Source organism: Neoarius graeffei, chromosome 3, assembly GCF_027579695.1.
Source record: "Neoarius graeffei isolate fNeoGra1 chromosome 3, fNeoGra1.pri, whole genome shotgun sequence".
Classification (NCBI taxonomy): Eukaryota; Metazoa; Chordata; class Actinopteri; order Siluriformes; family Ariidae; genus Neoarius; species Neoarius graeffei.
The window spans coordinates 31,965,463-31,983,602 of record NC_083571.1 but is presented as its reverse complement, the minus strand read 5'-3'; the positions used below and the strand labels follow the sequence as shown (position 1 = coordinate 31,983,602).

Here is an 18,140-nt window from a genome sequence, read left to right as displayed (position 1 = left end):
CAGATAATCTGGAGAAATCTCTGTATGCAAGAAACAAGGCTGAAAACTGACATTGGATGCCTGTGATCTTCAGGCCCTCAGTTGACACTACATTAAAAGCAGACACGTGTCTGTAGTGGAAATCACTGTATGGGCTCAGGAACACTTCAGAAAACCATCGTCTGTGAAAACAGTTCATTACTACATCCACAAATGCAAGTTAAAACCAGATATAAACAATACCCATAAACACCACCACCTTCTCTGGGCCTGAGCTCTTTTATGATGAACTGAGGTGAAGTGGAAAACTGTCCCGAAGTGTGATGAATCAAAAGTAGAAATTCTTTTTAGAAATCATGGACACCGCATCCTCCAAGCTAAAGAGGAGCGGGACCATCCGGCTTGTTATCAGTGCACAGCTCAAAAGCCAGCACCTGTGATGGTATGAGGGTGCATGAGTGCACATGGCATGGGTAACTTGTACATCTGGGAAGGCATCATTAATGCTGAATGGTATGTACACGTTTCAGAGCAATATGCTGCCATCCAGACAAATTTTTTTTCAGGGAAGGCCTTCCTTCTTTCAACAAGACAACTGCATGGCTCCATAGTAAAAGAGTCTGGGTGCTAAACTGGCCTGCCTGCAGTCCAGGCCTGTCTCCCATTTAAAACATTTGGTGCATTATGAAGCGCAAAATATGACAAAGGAGACCCCGAACTGTTGAGCAACTGAAATTGTATATCAGGCAACAATGGGACAACATTTCTCTTTCAAAATTACAGTTAGGCATATCAGACACTCACTGGCTATGCTGTGAAAATTGTGCATGCAGACGCTCATCTAAGTTTCCGAATCTGTCTTTGCTTCACTCTTGAATATTTTCTATCGTGAATACTACCATTAAAAAGCTTATAATTTCTGCTTTCCAAAGAAATTCATCTGGTTAAGATCTGTTCAGTACTTTGGGAGTAATGGCAGGTTGAAGCTGGTACAACAGTACAACACTCTCTGCTCGCAGGATGTCGGGAAACTGCCAGTGCTTTTTGAGTGACGGTAAAGCGGTCAGGCTCTCTCTCTCTTCTGATCGGTTTCTGACTGGGTTACTCATAAATATCAATCAGATAACTTTTATAGGGATGTTCTCTAGCTTGCGCTCTTTCTGATGAAGTATTCAGCAAAATTTTCCATCAGCTAGTTTTGATGTTATGATTCACGGGAGGCTTTGAAGTGAGTTTTCATAGCCTTACCTACTTATTTTTACGAACCAAACTGATTCATTTAAATAAATGACTATTTTAGAATATAACTGTAGTTGTTTTGATGAAAAATATTGAGATTTTGGTGGTCGGAATGAGATTTAAAAAAAAAACAGAAGTCAGAAACACGAGTGTCAATTTCAGTTCAATTAATTGGAATTGTTTATTGGATATGGATCACAGTTTTTTCGAGGTTAGTCTTGAAAGCTGTGAATATTATTATTTATATTCTTTCATATAAACACTAGTGGGCGGCACGGTGGTGTAGTGGTTAGCGCTGTTGCCTCACAGCAAGAAGGTCCGGGTTCGAGCCCCGTGGCTGGCGAGGACCTTTCTGTGCGGAGTTTGCATGTTCTCCCCGTGTCCGCGTGGGTTTCCTCTGGGTGCTCCGGTTTCCCCCACAGTCCAAAGACATGCAGGTTAGGTTAACTGGTGACTCTAAATTGACCGTAGGTGTGAATGTGAGTGTGAATGGTTGTCTGTGTCTATGTGTCAGCCCTGTGATGACCTGGCGACTTGTCCAGGGTGTACCCCGCCTTTCGCCCGTAGTCAGCTGGGATAGGCTCCAGCTTGCCTGCGACCCTGTAGAACAGGATAAAGCGGCTAGAGATAATGAGATGAGATAATTAAATACTAATTTGCATAATTGGTTTTTACTAATTTTTCAAACTTTGTGTTCAGTATACAACCATCTATGTGCCTGCCAATTTCCATGTAAATATCTTGAAAAATAGAAAAGTTATTAAGAAAAAAATTTTGCTCTCATTCATTAATGAGGCCCATTTACAGCAGTTTTCTAAAAATTAAGCCGTTTTTGCAATCTTTGATTTGTAATATCTTGAGAACAGATAAACATATTTTAATTCTGTAAAAAGTATGCTGTTCTGCATTCAATTCTGAATCCAGTGAGCAGTTTCAAGCAATTTGGATTGAATTTGCATTTTCACCTGATATGCCTAAGACAGCAATTGGTCTCCTCAGTTCCCAAACATTTACATTAAAAGTAGAGGTGATGCAACACAGTGGTAAACATGCTCCTGTCCCAACTTTTTTTGAAATGTGTTGTTGACATCAAATTCAAAATGAGCATTGTTTCAGAAAACAATAAAATTTCTCACTTCCAACATTTGATTATGTTATCTTTGTACTATAGCACCACTGCCTTGTGGTTGTCACGGGAGTGAACAAGGCTAAGGGAGACAACCCCGACAGAAAAATTTGGAGTGGAGCCCTGAAGGCGGATGGCCATCGCACTGCATCACCATCCGGCAACTCCTGCAGCTGTGCTGGCGCCAACCGTATCGGCTCGTCCTTTCCGTTGGAGACTGCCAGCAAAGCTGAGAGGGGGATCCTGACGACTGGGCATCCCAGGATCTCCATATCATCGCCCAGGCCTGCGCCCTGGAGAGGTCACTCCAGTGCTGCTACCAGTGGCAGCAACAACAAGGGAAGACAGCAGTCACGAGTTCAAAGCCTAGAGCGGATTGGCGTAAGCTCACGGCGCTATGGGTTGTCTTCTGACGGTGGGAGGGATCATCGCGTCCCACTGGCCAGCTACCGCCCGCCTCAAGCTGGCCAGCCCTCAGCCGGTAAGGTGTTGGCCCTCCACAGTCCGCCCACTTCAATGGGTGCTTGGAGAGTAGGCCAAAAGCCGAAAGACGGACTGTAATCACTGCACCAGGCAAGAAAGATTTCCATGATCTTTCGAGATCGAAGGAGCCAACAATTTTCAGTGAAATATAGGATTTCCATGATTTACAAATTATTTCATTCTGTTTTTATTTACAGTTTACACAGCGTCCCAACTTTTTTGGAATTGAGGTTGTACAAGAAACAGAAATAGCTAAAAGAATATAGTCGTGTGTCGTCCCCCCCCCCCCCCCCCCCCCAGCTCAGTCGGTGGCGGTAATGCACCTTTAAGTTAGTTTATCAACCACCACAAAAACCATAAAGAAGAAGAAGAAAATGGTGGACCGTGTTACTGAACCAACCAAGGACAAAATTAAAAGTCTATACTGCTCTGGGTATGTGCGTGTGCTCATTGCTCACATGTGTGCATGTGTGTGTTCACTGCTTCAGATGGGTTAAATGCAGAGAGGAATTTCACTGTGCTTATGTGGACGTGTGATAAATAAAGTTGTTGTTAGATTAGATTAGATAAAACTTTATTGATCCCGTTCCCTCAGGGAAATTAAGATTCCAGCAGCATCATTACAGCTAAACAGAGAAAAGAAATAGAGAAAACTTCTAGATAAATTAAAATAAATTAAGTATTTACATATACAAATATAAAAAGAATAAGATATGGGGAAGAGAGGAAGGGGGGAGGGGGAAAGGGGGGGAGAAGGGGGGGCAGCGGCAGAAGAGATATTGCACCTTATATTGCACATTATATTGCACATTGTCCAGTATTGCTTATTGTTAGGCTAGGCTACTGCTCCTTCCCGTCCTCTGTCCTCCTGTTACCCCTCCTCCCCCCCAGAGAGGAGTTGTACAGTCTGATGGCGTGAGGGACGAAGGAGTTTTTGAGTCTGTTCGTCCTGCACTTGGGAAGGAGCATTCTGTCACTGAACAGGCTCCTCTGGTTGCTGATGACGGTGTGCAGAGGGTGACTGGCATCGTCCATGATGTTCAACAGTTTGTCCATAGTCCTCTTCTCTGCCACCGTCACCAGAGAGTCCAGCTTCATGCCGACCACAGAGCCGGCCCGCCTGATCAGTTTGTCCAGCCTGGATGTGTCCTTCTTGGATGTGCTGCCCCCCCAGCACACCACGGTGTAAAACAGGACACTGGCGACCACAGACTGATAGAACAGTCAGTTGTTGTTCTTCTTCTTCAAAACAAACCCCCCCCAAAAAACAAAAAAAAGCAACAAAATATGGAATAAATGTATTTGATGGTAAGAACATGCCTTTTTTTATTTTCAAGAATTATTATTATAGCATTTTTCACAAATTGCTACTGTCATTTCGCCAGTTTGTTTACATTCCAAACGGAAATGATTTTGTTGGACGTTTTGTATAAAGTTTTTATTTATCGAATTTGCAAAAAATGAAAATAAAAATGCTACGTTTCTCAAAATCCAGTGAATGTGGATAGAATAAAACAGTTATTCCACTCAATCTCGTCGTACATGGCTGATAGCCAACCCGGTGCTACGCGCCTCGTCGGCTATCCGCTCATGTACGACTCAGTTTCATGGAATAACTGTTACATATCTGATATATCAACCCTGGCCATCTTGATATAGCAACCCAGCCAATCAGAGCAGAGCGCATCATCATATTAATGAGCCAAACAAATACGGGAATACAGTTTGTTTCATTCTAGGGCCAAATCTTAGGGTTGTAAATGGATGTGTAAAACCGTATCTGGGTATTTTTACCCCAATCATAGTCACATACCTTCTATTTAGATATCAGGGAACAATTTAAAAATACTGACTAAATACATTCTATGGCACCTTTAAGCTGGAATTAATGGTGATAGAAATTCATGTATTTGTCCAGAAGAGGGTGGTGTTGCATAGCAAATAAAAGTTTGTTTTACATGTACTGTATATTTGTTTACCTCAGAAAACCTGATGTAAATGATACAGCACTGATTTAAAGGAAACCTCCACCCTGAAACAGATTAAACACGCTTATATTAAACGATTTGTGATGTCTGGTGCTGATTTGTTGGAAGGCGCTGTACTTTCCTTTTTCCTGTAGGAAATTAGCGGTTGTGTGCTACGATCCCATCACAGGGAGACGTAATACGCATTCTTTTCTGTACTCGCGTTCTCATGACCTTGTGAAACGTCATCAGTCACAGCCCAAGTACTGTTCGAATTCAAAAGTTCGCATTTAGCCAAGTAGAGATAATATTCGGAACTTTATTTTACTAGCTAGATCGCAAGCAAACTAATTAGCGAGCTAGCTCATTCGTAAGACAAGAGAGTCCAGATGTGTATATGGTTCAAAGGAAAGAAAACGTACAAGTCACTGAGGAAATCACTTGAAGTACTACAATGGAACTGATTTGCGTTGCACTTGCATCGCACTCCAATCCCCGTGCTGTAACTGAGAAACACTTGGTCGTCAGGGGAAGTTGACAAGGGCGCGGTACATACGGATTGGAACGCAGAGCCTGATCCGAGGACAAGTTTAAATCAGGAATTCTTTCTACAGTCACTAGTTCATTCATTCATTCATTCATTCATTATCTCTAGCCGCTTTATCCTTCTACAGGGTCGCAGGCAAGCTGGAGCCTATCCCAGCTGACTACGGGCGAAAGGCAGGGTACACCCTGGACAAGTCGTCAGGTCATCACAGGGCTGACACATAGACACAGACAACCATTCACACTCACATTCACACCTACGGTCAATTTAGAGTCACCAGTTAACCTAACCTGCATGTCTTTGGACTGTGGGGGAAACCGGAGCACCCGGAGGAAACCCACGCGGACACGGGGAGAACATGCAAACTCCACACAGAAAGGCCCTTGCCGGCCCCAGGGCTCGAACCCAGGACCTTCTTGCTGTGAGGCGACAGCGCTAACCACTACACCACCGTGCCGCCGTCACTAGTTGAGCAAAAGAAATATTTCAGAGTCCGACACATGCTGCATTCAGGATGAGTGTGAAATGCGATTATGACCTGATCGCCTCTGCATATGCTGCATATTTAAATTGTTCATTTGCATTAATATGGCGTCCTTATGCTGATTGAAATACAAATGTATGTATATATGCATACATCATATGGCACACATCTGACACCAAGGAGACATCTTTACAGCTCAAAGATCTCTCTCTCTCTCTTTCTCTCTCTCTGGGAGCGAAGTGGGGACATTCACTGGATGGGGTGCCATTATTATTATTATTATTATTATTATTATTACTGCTACTAGACACCGAGATATTTCCTGTACATCCTATACAATTTTATGTACTTTTGTGAATCATTGGACCAGATAATATTGTGTGTGTGTGTGTGTGTGTGTGTGTGTGCCAGCCAGAGTCTCTTTGGATGCCAAATTAGCCTTTTGCTCGGTGATAGACACATCCATACTGTCTCTCTACCATCTCTCTCTGTAATGAGAGATCTGTAGTGCAGTTAAAAGCATATGCAAATGAGACAGCTGGCATCACACACACACACACACACACACACACACACACACACACACACACACACACACACACACACACACACACATATACAGGCCCCATGTGACCTGTCAAGGTGGGGGTGGGTTTGGAGATGCACTGCACTGGGGAACCCTACACACACACACACACACACACACACACACACACACAGTGCATGAAGGCTTGGCTGAAATAATCCCTACATGCTTGAATAAAAGTCAACACAAAGCTGACTTTGGAATAAGCCATGTATAAGTGTGTGTGTGTGCGCTTTACCATGCTCATCTACACAGCCTACACATATTCAAAGAACAGGCATGTTCTTCTGTGTGTGTGTGTGTGTGTGTGTGTGTGTAAGGCCAGCAGCAGGTTTCCAGCAGGAAGTGTGCCAGAGCTAGTGTTAAGCTGCCAGCTCACATGAAAACACACACACACACACGCACACACACACACACACACACACACACACACACACACACGCACATTCCAGCAGACCAGATTGGCACTGTGAAGATTCACGCCTGCCAATGTACTCTCTCTCTCTCTCTCTCTCTCTCTCTCTCTCTCTCACACACACACACACACACACACACACACTACAGCTGATGAGTGTGTAAGAGGTTGTGAGCTCCAGATTGCCAAATTCTATTTGACATCTGTGCTTGTATATGAATATAGAGCACCTTTTATTACAACGCGACCTCGTTAACTGTATCTATCAACATTTGCTTCATGGCTAAACCCATCAAATTAACCCGCAGAATATGTTTAACGTTAAATCTCGGGATGATCCATCTTGAGAGATCAAATATTAGATTGTATAATAATTCACTCACTGAGAGAAATGATTATATTACAAGTGCTGGGGCTTCATACCACTTCATACCACAGACACAGGAGCCGAATGAAACAGTAACAAGTTTACCAAGCTAACAAGCTAATCTACAACATAACATTACAGCACCTTTAGCTCAGGGGAATTTAAATCACATTGAGTTAGCAATTTGAGTGGATGTTCCACAACACTGAAAGTAACTACTGTATAAACGCATACAAAGAAAGGCACGCCATTCTTTAATAAATTAAAAACTAGCACAATTAGCATCAGGGAAAATGGCTGTGGGGTCAGAGCAGTAAAACACTTTTATTGACTGTGACTGTTGGATATAGGAAAATAATCAACTTCAGGATGGCAATATGAACTCCACTTTGTATCGAGCTGCATCACACTACCCTGTCGTTGATTATTTTCCTGTCACAGGACTCCAAAAGTGTCCTGAAATTGTGCCAACTGTTTGAGATTAAGAAATACGCTAGCAAGCTAGCATTTTTATGATGCAGTTATAATAACACTAGCTAGTGTTTAAAAACACACACCAAATAACCACCATTTTTTACCAACGGATAATCATTTAAATAATCCAAATAACAGATGTATTCTGAGCTAATACAGGTACTAATTCATACATGTCAACCTATACAGAATGTCCGTATTTTATACAGATTTGATTCAATAAACATAGTATACGGGCGTACAAATAAAGTTATACGGATTCTTTAAAAAAACTTCAATATTTATTTAGAGCTATAATCAATTCCCACAATGATAAAAGAGCGCATAACATTTACAAACGTACTGTACAGCACAGAAAGCACAAACAGCCAGTAAAGAGTCTTATGAAATCGCGCGTTATCTTGTGGTAGCGAGACTTCGTTCCACTTTTGATCATGCGCACACCGCATTGCAAGAATCCCGCCAACCGGGAAGTAACATTTTGTTTGAAACGCGTATTTCCACCTGAGCGACTTTCACTAGCGACTGAAAAGATTCTGAATGGGCACTCCGGCAAGATCAACACAGACACTTGCTGTGACATGCAGCCTCGTGAGGTATTGGTGCAGACTGCTAAAAAAGCTGTCATGGAGTACAATTCAGAACATTAGAGTGACACTTTGTGTTTTTGTCAAACATTGGAGCTTTGTATTCATTCTGAAGGTTTATTGTTATTAATATTGAATAAAAAGTAACTTGGTTATATCATTGTTAATTATCATTCAAATTTTAGGTAAATTATTTTAATTTGCATCTTATAAGGATTTTATAAGGGAAATACGGATTTTGGAGGTTGGTTATACAGGTTTGATTGACCAAAGGTTGACATGTATGCTAATTATGTGGTTAAAAAAAGAAAGAAAGAGGTAACTCAAAAATAGCATGAGAGTAAACTGGCTAAGTGACAAATTAGCATTTTAGCAATCATTACATTTTAGTAGCAAGCTAGAACACCTATATTAACTTGTAGCTATGAATTAGGGATTAGCATAAAAATTAGCATTAGCTTAAACTCAAAACATGCTCATGATTCGTCTTGCTACCTGTATATAAATGTCCTTGTTAGCATGTTAGGGATTATTCAACTTACATTTTACAATTTTGGTTCACCTTAACATCAAAACATTTGAGATCTTAAACTCGAAATGATGTGTAAATTCAGTTGCTGTTTGATATAATTACGTTTAATATGGCATCATCATTATCATCAACATCATAATCATCACACAAAGTGGTGAATTCATTTTCACAATCATAATGACTTTCCAGTTTCTTGAAGAAAAATACACTTACACGAATATTCTGAATTAAAAAAAAAAAAAAACACCCGTCCATTTGGGATGTCAGCTTAAATAATATGCAGAAACTTCCAAATTCTATTGGAAGACAAAACAAGAGTGACAGCAGACAGAAAGGTTATGGTATGTGTTTTGAAATATTTGATTACGAAGTTCCTTAGGCCAAACGAAAGCCATCTGAAGGAGTGTCTGGAGCCAAAAAGTGGATTTGCTGCGTGGACGCTTTGCAAGTGGTTTTGTTTAATGTTGCATGTTTTCTCTTGCAGACAGTTTTAAACACCCTCCAACACTGCAGGAGGAAGAGTTTTCAAAAGAGTTGGGGGGGGGGAATCTGAGGTTTTGGGGGTAGAAGAAAGAAGTTGCATAGCGGTCATCATAGGCTTGAACTTCTTTCTACCAAAGTTGGTGTTTGGAGAAAGCGAGGTGAAGACAAACAGAGAGATGAAAATAGAGAACTAGTAGTTGAAGATGGAGATCTGTAGGTCTAGTACTTGTGGATCCAATGGAGATGAAGTTGTAGCACACGTCGCTATGGGTCTGTTGCAAAAAAAGATGGCGAGATCTAGAAGATTTATTTGAGGATCCAGTAGGTTGGTATTGTTTGAGAGATAGATCTAGTAGATGTAGCTCTGTTGGTTGGAGATGGAAATCTAATCATTAAATTAGATTAGCTTTGGCACTTGTTGATTGAATTCTAACATTTGGAGATCAAGATCTAGCCAATGGGGATTTGATTCTAAAAGTTTGCAGTCTGTTAAAGATCTGACATTTGAAGTAGGTCAAACCATTAGATATGGAAATCAAGCAGCTCTAGGGAACCTTACAACAGAAGGTGGAGATCCTGTTGTTGAAGATCGAGCAGTTGGAGATCTAGCAGTTTGAGGGCTTGCAGATGTAGATAGAGATCTAACTAGTTGAAGATCAAGATGCAGCAGTTGGAGATGGAGATCTAACTAGTTGAAGTCTCACAGTTGGAGAAAGAACTCTTGCTAGCTCAGCTCTAGGTCGAGCAGTTGGAGGTACAGATCTAACGGTTATAGATGGAGCTCTAACAAATGAAGCAGATCAAGCAGTTGGCGATGGAGATTTAGCAGATGTGGGTGGAGGTTTGATAGTTGAAGGTGAAGATCCAGTAGTTGGAGATGGACATCTAACAGTTTAAGGTGGAGAGCATTGAGATGTAGCCAAGAGATATGGATATCTTGCAGGTGGAGTTTGCACAAGAACAGTTGAAGTGGCAGCAGATGAGAATGGGAATGTAACAGTTGGAGATGGAGATCTACCAGATGGAGATGGAAAGCTACCAGTTGGAGGTGAAGATCTATCAGTTGGAGTTGGAGTACTAAGAGTTGGAGGTTGAGCTTTACCAGTTGGAGTTGGCGATCTACCAGTTGGAATTGGAGATCTACCAGTTGGATTTGGATTACTACTAGATGGAGATCTACCAGTTGGAGGTGGAGATCTATCAGTTGGATTTGGAGAACTACTCAATGGAGGTGGAGAGCTATGAGTTGGAGGTGGAGATCTACCAGGTGGAGGTGGAGATCTGCAAGTTGTATATGGAAATGTAGCAGAGAAAAGCATGACTGTAGCAGTTGGGAACATGGCTGGAGCTGAGATTACCCTTAGGAAGTAGCAGTGCTACGGGTACGAGGCACCTGTGTTCTGGTACCTGCAGAGGGACAGAAGGAGTGAGTGAGACAGGAAAGAGAAAGAAAGGATGGGTGGATAAATTGAAGTTAAAAAAGGAGTGAAGTTAAGAACAAGAGACTTCCATCAGGCAGTGAGACACAGCACAGTAGCAAATCCATAACCAATCCATCCATTCATTATCTGTAGCTGCTTATCCTGTTCTACAGGGTCACAGGTGAGCTGGAGCCTATCCCAGCTGACTACGGGCGAAAGGCAGGGTACACCCTGGACAAGTCGCCAGGTCATCACAGGGCTGACACAGAGACAAACAACCATTCACACCTATGGTCAATTTAGAGTCACCAGTTAACCTAACCTGCATGTCTTTGGACTGTGGGGGAAACTGGAGCACACCTACGCGGACACGGGGAGAACATGCAAACTACACACATAAAGGCCCTCGCTGGCCGCTGGGTTCGAACCCAGGACCTTCTTGCTGTGAGGCAACAGTGCTAACCACTAAACCACCATGCCGCCCCATAACCAATCTATGGTATATAAGCTTACTGTATTAACTATAGACACTTGATAGTCTCTCAGTTTTCACTAAAGCTGAAGTATTGGCACTCCCAGTATTGTTTGGTTCACTTACATTACAAAAGGCATTGTGCCATCTGTAGTATTATGCAAGACTTTTTTTTTTCCAATCCAGAGCAGCTTACAATTTTCTTGTTGGCCTTGTTAGGTATTTAGGTGACGGTGCCACATACAGATTCACAGAAAACAAGTTTGAATGCCTTTACAAATGCAATTCAAAGAAAAATAACCTCCTAATTTCCAGTAGCATTTGACTGATTGTACAAGTCACTGGTCCCCAAGTCCCCATTGCATTACTTCCAGAGAAACTCATACTTTTTGCAGGTTCTGTTATATAATCAGAAACACATACAGGTACTTGCCCTTTATTTATTTTTATTTATTTTTTTTTACAGCATTATGTATGCATGGCATCATTCAAACACCCAGAATTGGTATCAGGCCAATGCCACCAAAAATGGTGGATCATATGTAAGAGGAAAAAAAGGAATGCATTTGATCCAATCCTGTAACAAATGGAAAAGACTGAAAACAGATTTGGAAAAGATTTTTTTGAACTGGAAATATTTCTCTAGAAATAAACATCATTTATTTTTTTTGTTAAGGTTGATTTTTGTTGTATTTATACATTATTTATTCTTTTATTAATTTATGTTGTGGAAAGTGTGTGTGTGTGTGTGTGTGTGGTTTTGGCTGGTTTTTTTTTTATCTTTAACTCTTAGTAGGTTTTAAAGAAAAAATATTGAATGGGAGCTGATACTCTGATGATACACAGTTTCAGTATCAATATCCATCACGGAAAAAAATAACAGTGCGCCATTTCTCATATTATGCAATGTGCTGACTTTCTGGTGTGCGTGTGTATGTATGTGTGTGTGTGTGTGTGTGAGAGAGAGAGAGAAAGAGAATGAGAGAGAGAGAGGTTCACCTCTAGGCCCAAAATGTCTCAAGTAGCAGTTAGTGCAGTACGGCTTCTCATCATGCTGGAAAAAACGCATGCACACACACACACACACACAACCATATTAGATTAAAGCGAATGACTAAGTGATCATTTGGGTGAAAAATCTAATTAATTCAAATTAGATCAGTCACTAATTAGCAGCTCATGTTTGCTTCTTTAGTTTTGCACTTCAGCTATGTTTTTTTTTTCTTAAATACAAAACCAAATATTGATAATACTGCTTCAAAAAAGTCTGTCTTTCTAAAAATAATAAAATATATGATATAAAATAATAGATATATTATTAATCCAGCCTTCTATCATTTTTTAAATACAAGTACACCTTCAAATTTTGGGAGCTGTGGCCTACAGTGGTGCTTGAAAGTTTGTGAACCCTTTAGAATTTTCTATATTTCTGCATAAATATGACCTAAAACATCATCAGATTTTCACACAAGTCCTAAAAGTAGATAAAGAGAACCCAGTTAAACAAATGAGACAAAAATATTATACTTGGTCATTTATTTAGTGAGGAAAATGATCCAATATTGCATATCTGTGAGTGGCAAAAGTATGTCAACCTTTGCTTTCAGTATCTGGTGTGACCCCCTTGTGCAGCAATAACTGCAACTAAACGTTTGCGGTAACTGTTGATCAGTCCTGCACACCGGCTTGGAGGAATTTTAGCCCGTTCCTCCGTACAGAACAGCTTCAACTCTGGGATGTTGGTGGGTTTCCTCACATGAACTGCTCACTTCAGGTCCTTCCACAACATTTCCATTGGATTAAGGTCAGGACTTTGACTTGGCCATTCCAAAACATTAACTTTATTTTTCTTTAACCATTCTTTGGTAGAACGACTTGTGTGCTTAGGATCGTTGTCTTGCTGCATGACCCACCTTTTCTTGAGATTCAGTTCATGGACAGATGTCCTGACATTTTCCTTTAGAATTCGCTGGTATAATTCAGAATTCATTGTTCCATCAATGATTGCAAGCCGTCCTGGCCCAGATGCAGCAAAACAGGGCCAAACTATGATACTACCACCACCATGTTTCACAGATGGGATAAGGTTCTTATGCTGGAATGCAGTGTTTTCCTTTCTCCAAGCATAACGCTTCTCATTTAAACCAAAAAGTTCTATTTTGGTCTCATCCGTCCACAAAACATTTTTCCAATAGCCTTCTGGCTTGTCCATGTGATCTTTAGCAAACAACAGACAAGCAGCAATGTTCTTTTTGGAGAGCAGTGGCTTTCTCCTTGCAACCCTGCCATGCACATCATTGTTGTTCAGTGTTCTCCTGATGGTGGACTCATGAACATTAACATTAGCCAATGTGAGAGAGGCCTTCAGTTGCGTAGAAGTTACCCTGGGGTCCTTTGTGACCTTGCCAACTATTACACACCTTGCTCTTGGAGTGATCTTTGTTGGTCGACCACTCCTGGGGAGGGTAACACTGGTCTTGAATTTCCTCCATTTGTACACAATCTGTCTGACTGTGGATTGGTGGAGTCCAAACTCTTTATAGATGGTTTTGTAACCTTTTCCAGCCTGATGAGCATCAACAACGCTTTTTCTGAGGTCTTCAGAAATCTCCTTTGTTCGTGCCATGATACACTTCCACAAACATGCGTTGTGAAGATCAGACTTTGATAGATCCCTGTTCTTTAAATAAAACAGGGTGCCCACTCACACCTGATTGTCATCCCATTGATTGAAAACACCTGACTCTAATTTCACCTTCAAATTAACTGCTAATCCTAGAGGTTGACATACTTTTGCCACTCACAGATGTGCAATATTGGATCATTTTCCTCACTAAATAAATGACCAAGTATAATATTTTTGTCTCATTTGTTTAACTGGGTTCTCTTTATCTACTTTTAGGACTTGTGTGAAAATCTGATGATGTTTAGGTCATATTTATGCAGAAATATAGAAAATTCTAAAGGGTTCACAAACTTTCAAGCACCACTGTACTTAGGGCCGGAGTGACACCGAGCTGCGCTAAGAAAGGCATTTCCAAAATGGTCGCCTCGATAACATTACAGTGTTCATTGTAAGATTTTGTTCATCTTTATAGGTGACAGTGTCCTAAACCACATCAGTGCAACATCTAAACCAATGGTACGGAGAAGATTCTTAGACAAAAGATTCTGTGCTTTTTTGCTGTTATGGACAACCAAAGAAGCCAGCGTCAAACACCAAACATGGTATGGTAATGTGGCGAGATATGCGAACATGGGAAAATTTGGGTCAATTTGATTTTCATTTGATGAACCATTCCTTTAATGATAAAGATAATTAGAAATAAGGAAGAGATTTTGTGTGTGTGTGTGTGTGTGTGTACCTCTGCATGTTGGCCAGGTGTTAGCTGCCTTTTACACATGTGGCACTTCAGACACAGTGGGTGATAATCCCGACCTAATGACCTTTTTTTCTCACCTGAAGAAGTCACAAATCAAGAGGTTAAGAAGTCAAGTCCCTTATGTATGGCATGACCGCTAATGCTTCCTGCTTAGCAATTAATTCTGACTCTGACATTGAAGGTACAGCTTAAAGGTACACTGGAGGTACCTGGTTCTTAAAAAGGTTTGCTGATTCCCTGAATAAACACCTGCTCCAGGTGGACTGGTTACCAGTACCACGTTAGTGGAAATAAACGTCATCCAAAAATGGTAAGCATAAGCAGACACTAGAACATGGGCGGTTTTATTGTTTTCTTTTATCTTTCGTTAACCTGGTCGAGGTTGCATTGGATCTGAAGCTCTGGACACTGGTTCATTCCACACTCACTCACTGATACCCCTTTTTGACCAACAGGGAATGGGTTCTGTTCTTGTTCACGTACCAAATTTTGAGCCGTCCAGAGCATTTTGACCAAAAATAAATTGGTTTGCAACCTGAAAAGTTGGTTCTCAGCTGGAACCAAAATATAGCAAACCATGACGACATCAGCGGGCATGTCATTAGTTTGAACAGAAAGCAGAGTGCAGCAATGGAGAATGAAATGGAAAAGGATACATCGTCAGAAAAAATGGACCGAAAACAAATACCTGCAATAACAGAACAAAAGCTCACAGGTAATCAATGTGCTCTGCCATCTTGTTACTACTGTTTACTCCCATTGTGAATTGTGCAATGCTCTCCATTCATGATACATACTTTATTACAATGGTTCCGCTCAAAACTGGTGAAAACTTGGGCTGGTTTGCTAGCAGGCACCAAGGTTCAAAGAATCCTGAACAGAACTGGTTCAAGAACCTGTTCCCTGAAAAGGTGTATTAGTCACACCTAGAGATAATTTCGAAATACATTCATGGCATTTAGCAGACACTCTTATCCAGTGTGATGTACAACATACCCAGAACAGTCTGGAGAGCATTTGGGGATTAGATGCCTTGCTCAAGGGCACTTCAGCCATTCCTGCTGGCCCAGAGAATTGAACTGGCAACCTTTTGGTCCCAAAGCTGTTTCTGTAACCATTAGGCCATGGCTTCCCGAATAGCCAGGTCAACCTCGTGACTTGTTTTAGGAGGTGGGAGGAAACCCCTGAAACAGTAACCTGAGTTCGGGATTGAACCCCAGACTCCAGAGTCATCAGCACTACTTGCAACAGAATCTACATGCTTTTAAAAGAAAATGGGTTTTTGATGCTTAATGGATCTACACGAGGTGTCGACTTGAAAACTTTTCTTGAAAAGAAACACTACATAGAAACTTGAAGGTTTCTGGACTTTTCTAAACATTGGCAAACCTTTCAAGGTTTTTGGTCCTGTATGACTGGAACCCAAAGGGTTTCTTATTGGTGTCAACTTGAGATCTTTTCCCAAAGGGAAACCATCTGGTCTAGGGTCTTACACAGACCCTTTAGGTTCTACATTGTACTGTACAACAGAGGATCTTTGGATGGTTAATAGTTACTGTGAAAAGGAAAGCCTCTGTTGTAGAGTTACCCCCCCATAGACAAACAAAATAGTGCTTGATAAAACTTTTTTTAGCGTGTGAGCTCTCAATTTTGGATCTGTCCATCGTTCCTAAATTTCCCTCCATCTTGGATCGGTTTCACGTCCACATTTGGCCTTCGTCTTGGCCTGCTTTCCGTTCTCACGCAGAATCAACATGTCCTGTGCTGCCTGCTGTCTTCACTCGATTACAGGATTGGGCCAGAAAGTGTTGTCCCAGTCATCCCTGGCTCCAAGTCGGCTGCGGGTTTCCATCCAGAACTTTCTAGCAGAGCTTGGCTTTGGAGAGCGGCCTTTCTTTAAGCAGCCATGGCTTTTAGCCTCGCAGCTGCCAGGTTAAACAATCTCTCTCTCTCTCAATCTCTCTCTCTCTCTCATTCTTTCTGTCTCTCTTATGCTGTCTCAAGCCAAATCCACTTCCTGCCACAAACCCGAACCTCCAGCTCACTTCCTGCACTGGCTGACTCATGGAGAGTTAGTTTGAGAATAGTTTGGTTCTCTCTCTCTCTCTCTCTCTCTCTCTCATGCATATATAGCTTACAAGCAATAATAATAAGGCAATATTTATAAAAAAGGATTTTGTCCAGTCCTTGAAAGTCAGTTAGAATTGCAATGTGGAAAGTTTTTGAACTTCACCATGAAGTCATTTCAAAGCTGTCAGTAACATTTGGCCACCCAAATGAGTTTATATTTGAAGCAGGACTTCAAAGAAGCAAGGGCTTTGGCACAGCAGATCCATCAAAATCAAGGCTAAACAAGCTAGCATAAGGCCAAGCACCCTGCTAAAGCCTTGGATTGGTCTCAAGCTGTTACTAACGTTATGGTTTTGGCTATTTTGGGCTGCATATGGCTTCTTTTTTTTTTTTGCCAGGGAGTAAACCAAAATGAATGTACTGTATATACAGTGACTTGTGTGATTATGGGAGTTTAGCATTATGGGAGATCGCTGTTTCCTGCTCTTCTTTTGCAGCTCTTAAGCTTGAAATACAACCGTCATTTGAACAACGGTTGGAAGCTCATGCAAGGCCTATTCCCAAAGATTAAAAAAACAAACCCAGAAAGCGACTATAGTGCAGAAATGATTACAAGGCAGTCAAACAGACACCCCCCCCCCCAAAAAAAAAAGAGGAAAAGGAAAAACTAGCTTTAAAAAAACAGGAAGGAAACAAAGTGGTCGAAAAAACAGGACGAAGCCAAACGGACTCACCGAAGTAGACGGGCTTCCCGCAGATGGGGCAGTAACTCACCATGGCTGCAACGGGGTCTGAAAGGCTCGAGGTAAGACCCAGGAAATGTGCTAACGCTCTGAGACGCACGAAAGGATGTGGCAAGAGTTGCTAGCTGACAGGAAGTGATTTCAACTCAAAAAAAAAAAGCATTTAAACAAAAACAGTATCAAGCAATGCAAACATGGGGCGTGATTAGAAATGAGGATGTCATGATGTTGGGTTTCATTTCGCACACGTGTGTAACGTGCGGTTAGAAATCAAAGGCGATGTTGAGAAAGGTGTGAAGTCACCCGCTCATTTACAAACGTATTTCATTTAGTTGTTTTTTTTTAGTTGATATTAACGTGTTTGTTCTGATATGTTATTGTTTCTATAGTAACAACAGATTTTAAAAAATGTGTAATTTTTTTCAGTGTTGAGGAGAAAGCATCTGTAAATCTGTAAGGAGATGCTGATTTAATATTTATGGAAGGAGTCTCCAGTGGCGGCACGATGGTGTAGTGGTTAGCACTGTCGCCTCACAGCAAGAAGGCCCGGGTTCGAGCCCCGTGGCCGGCGAGGGCCTTTCTGTGCGGAGTTTGCATGTTCTCCCCGTGTCCGCGTGGGTTTCCTCCGGGTGCTCCGGTTTCCCCCACAGTCCAAAGACATGCAGGTTAGGTTAACTGGTGACTCTAAATTGACCGTAGGTGTGAATGTGAGTGTGAATGGTTGTTTGTGTCTATGTGTCAGCCCTGTGATGACCTGGCGACTTGTCCAGGGTGTACCCCGC

General features: G+C 41.5%; 1 protein-coding gene across 1 annotated transcript; it reads right to left on the bottom strand.

Annotated features, from left to right (window-relative positions):
• Positions 1–8,868: 8,868 nt before the first annotated feature.
• On the bottom strand, positions 8,869–17,504 carry zgc:195282 (uncharacterized protein LOC100192223 homolog). Its single transcript, XM_060916670.1, has 4 exons — positions 17,350–17,504; positions 14,528–14,622; positions 12,162–12,216; positions 8,869–10,676 (listed from the first exon to the last, which is right to left on the bottom strand). The coding sequence occupies exons 1-4, from the start codon at positions 17,390–17,392 to the stop codon at positions 10,630–10,632; spliced, it is 240 nt and encodes a 79-aa protein (XP_060772653.1). The 5' UTR covers positions 17,393–17,504; the 3' UTR covers positions 8,869–10,629.
• Between the last annotated feature and the right edge of the window lie 636 nt (positions 17,505–18,140).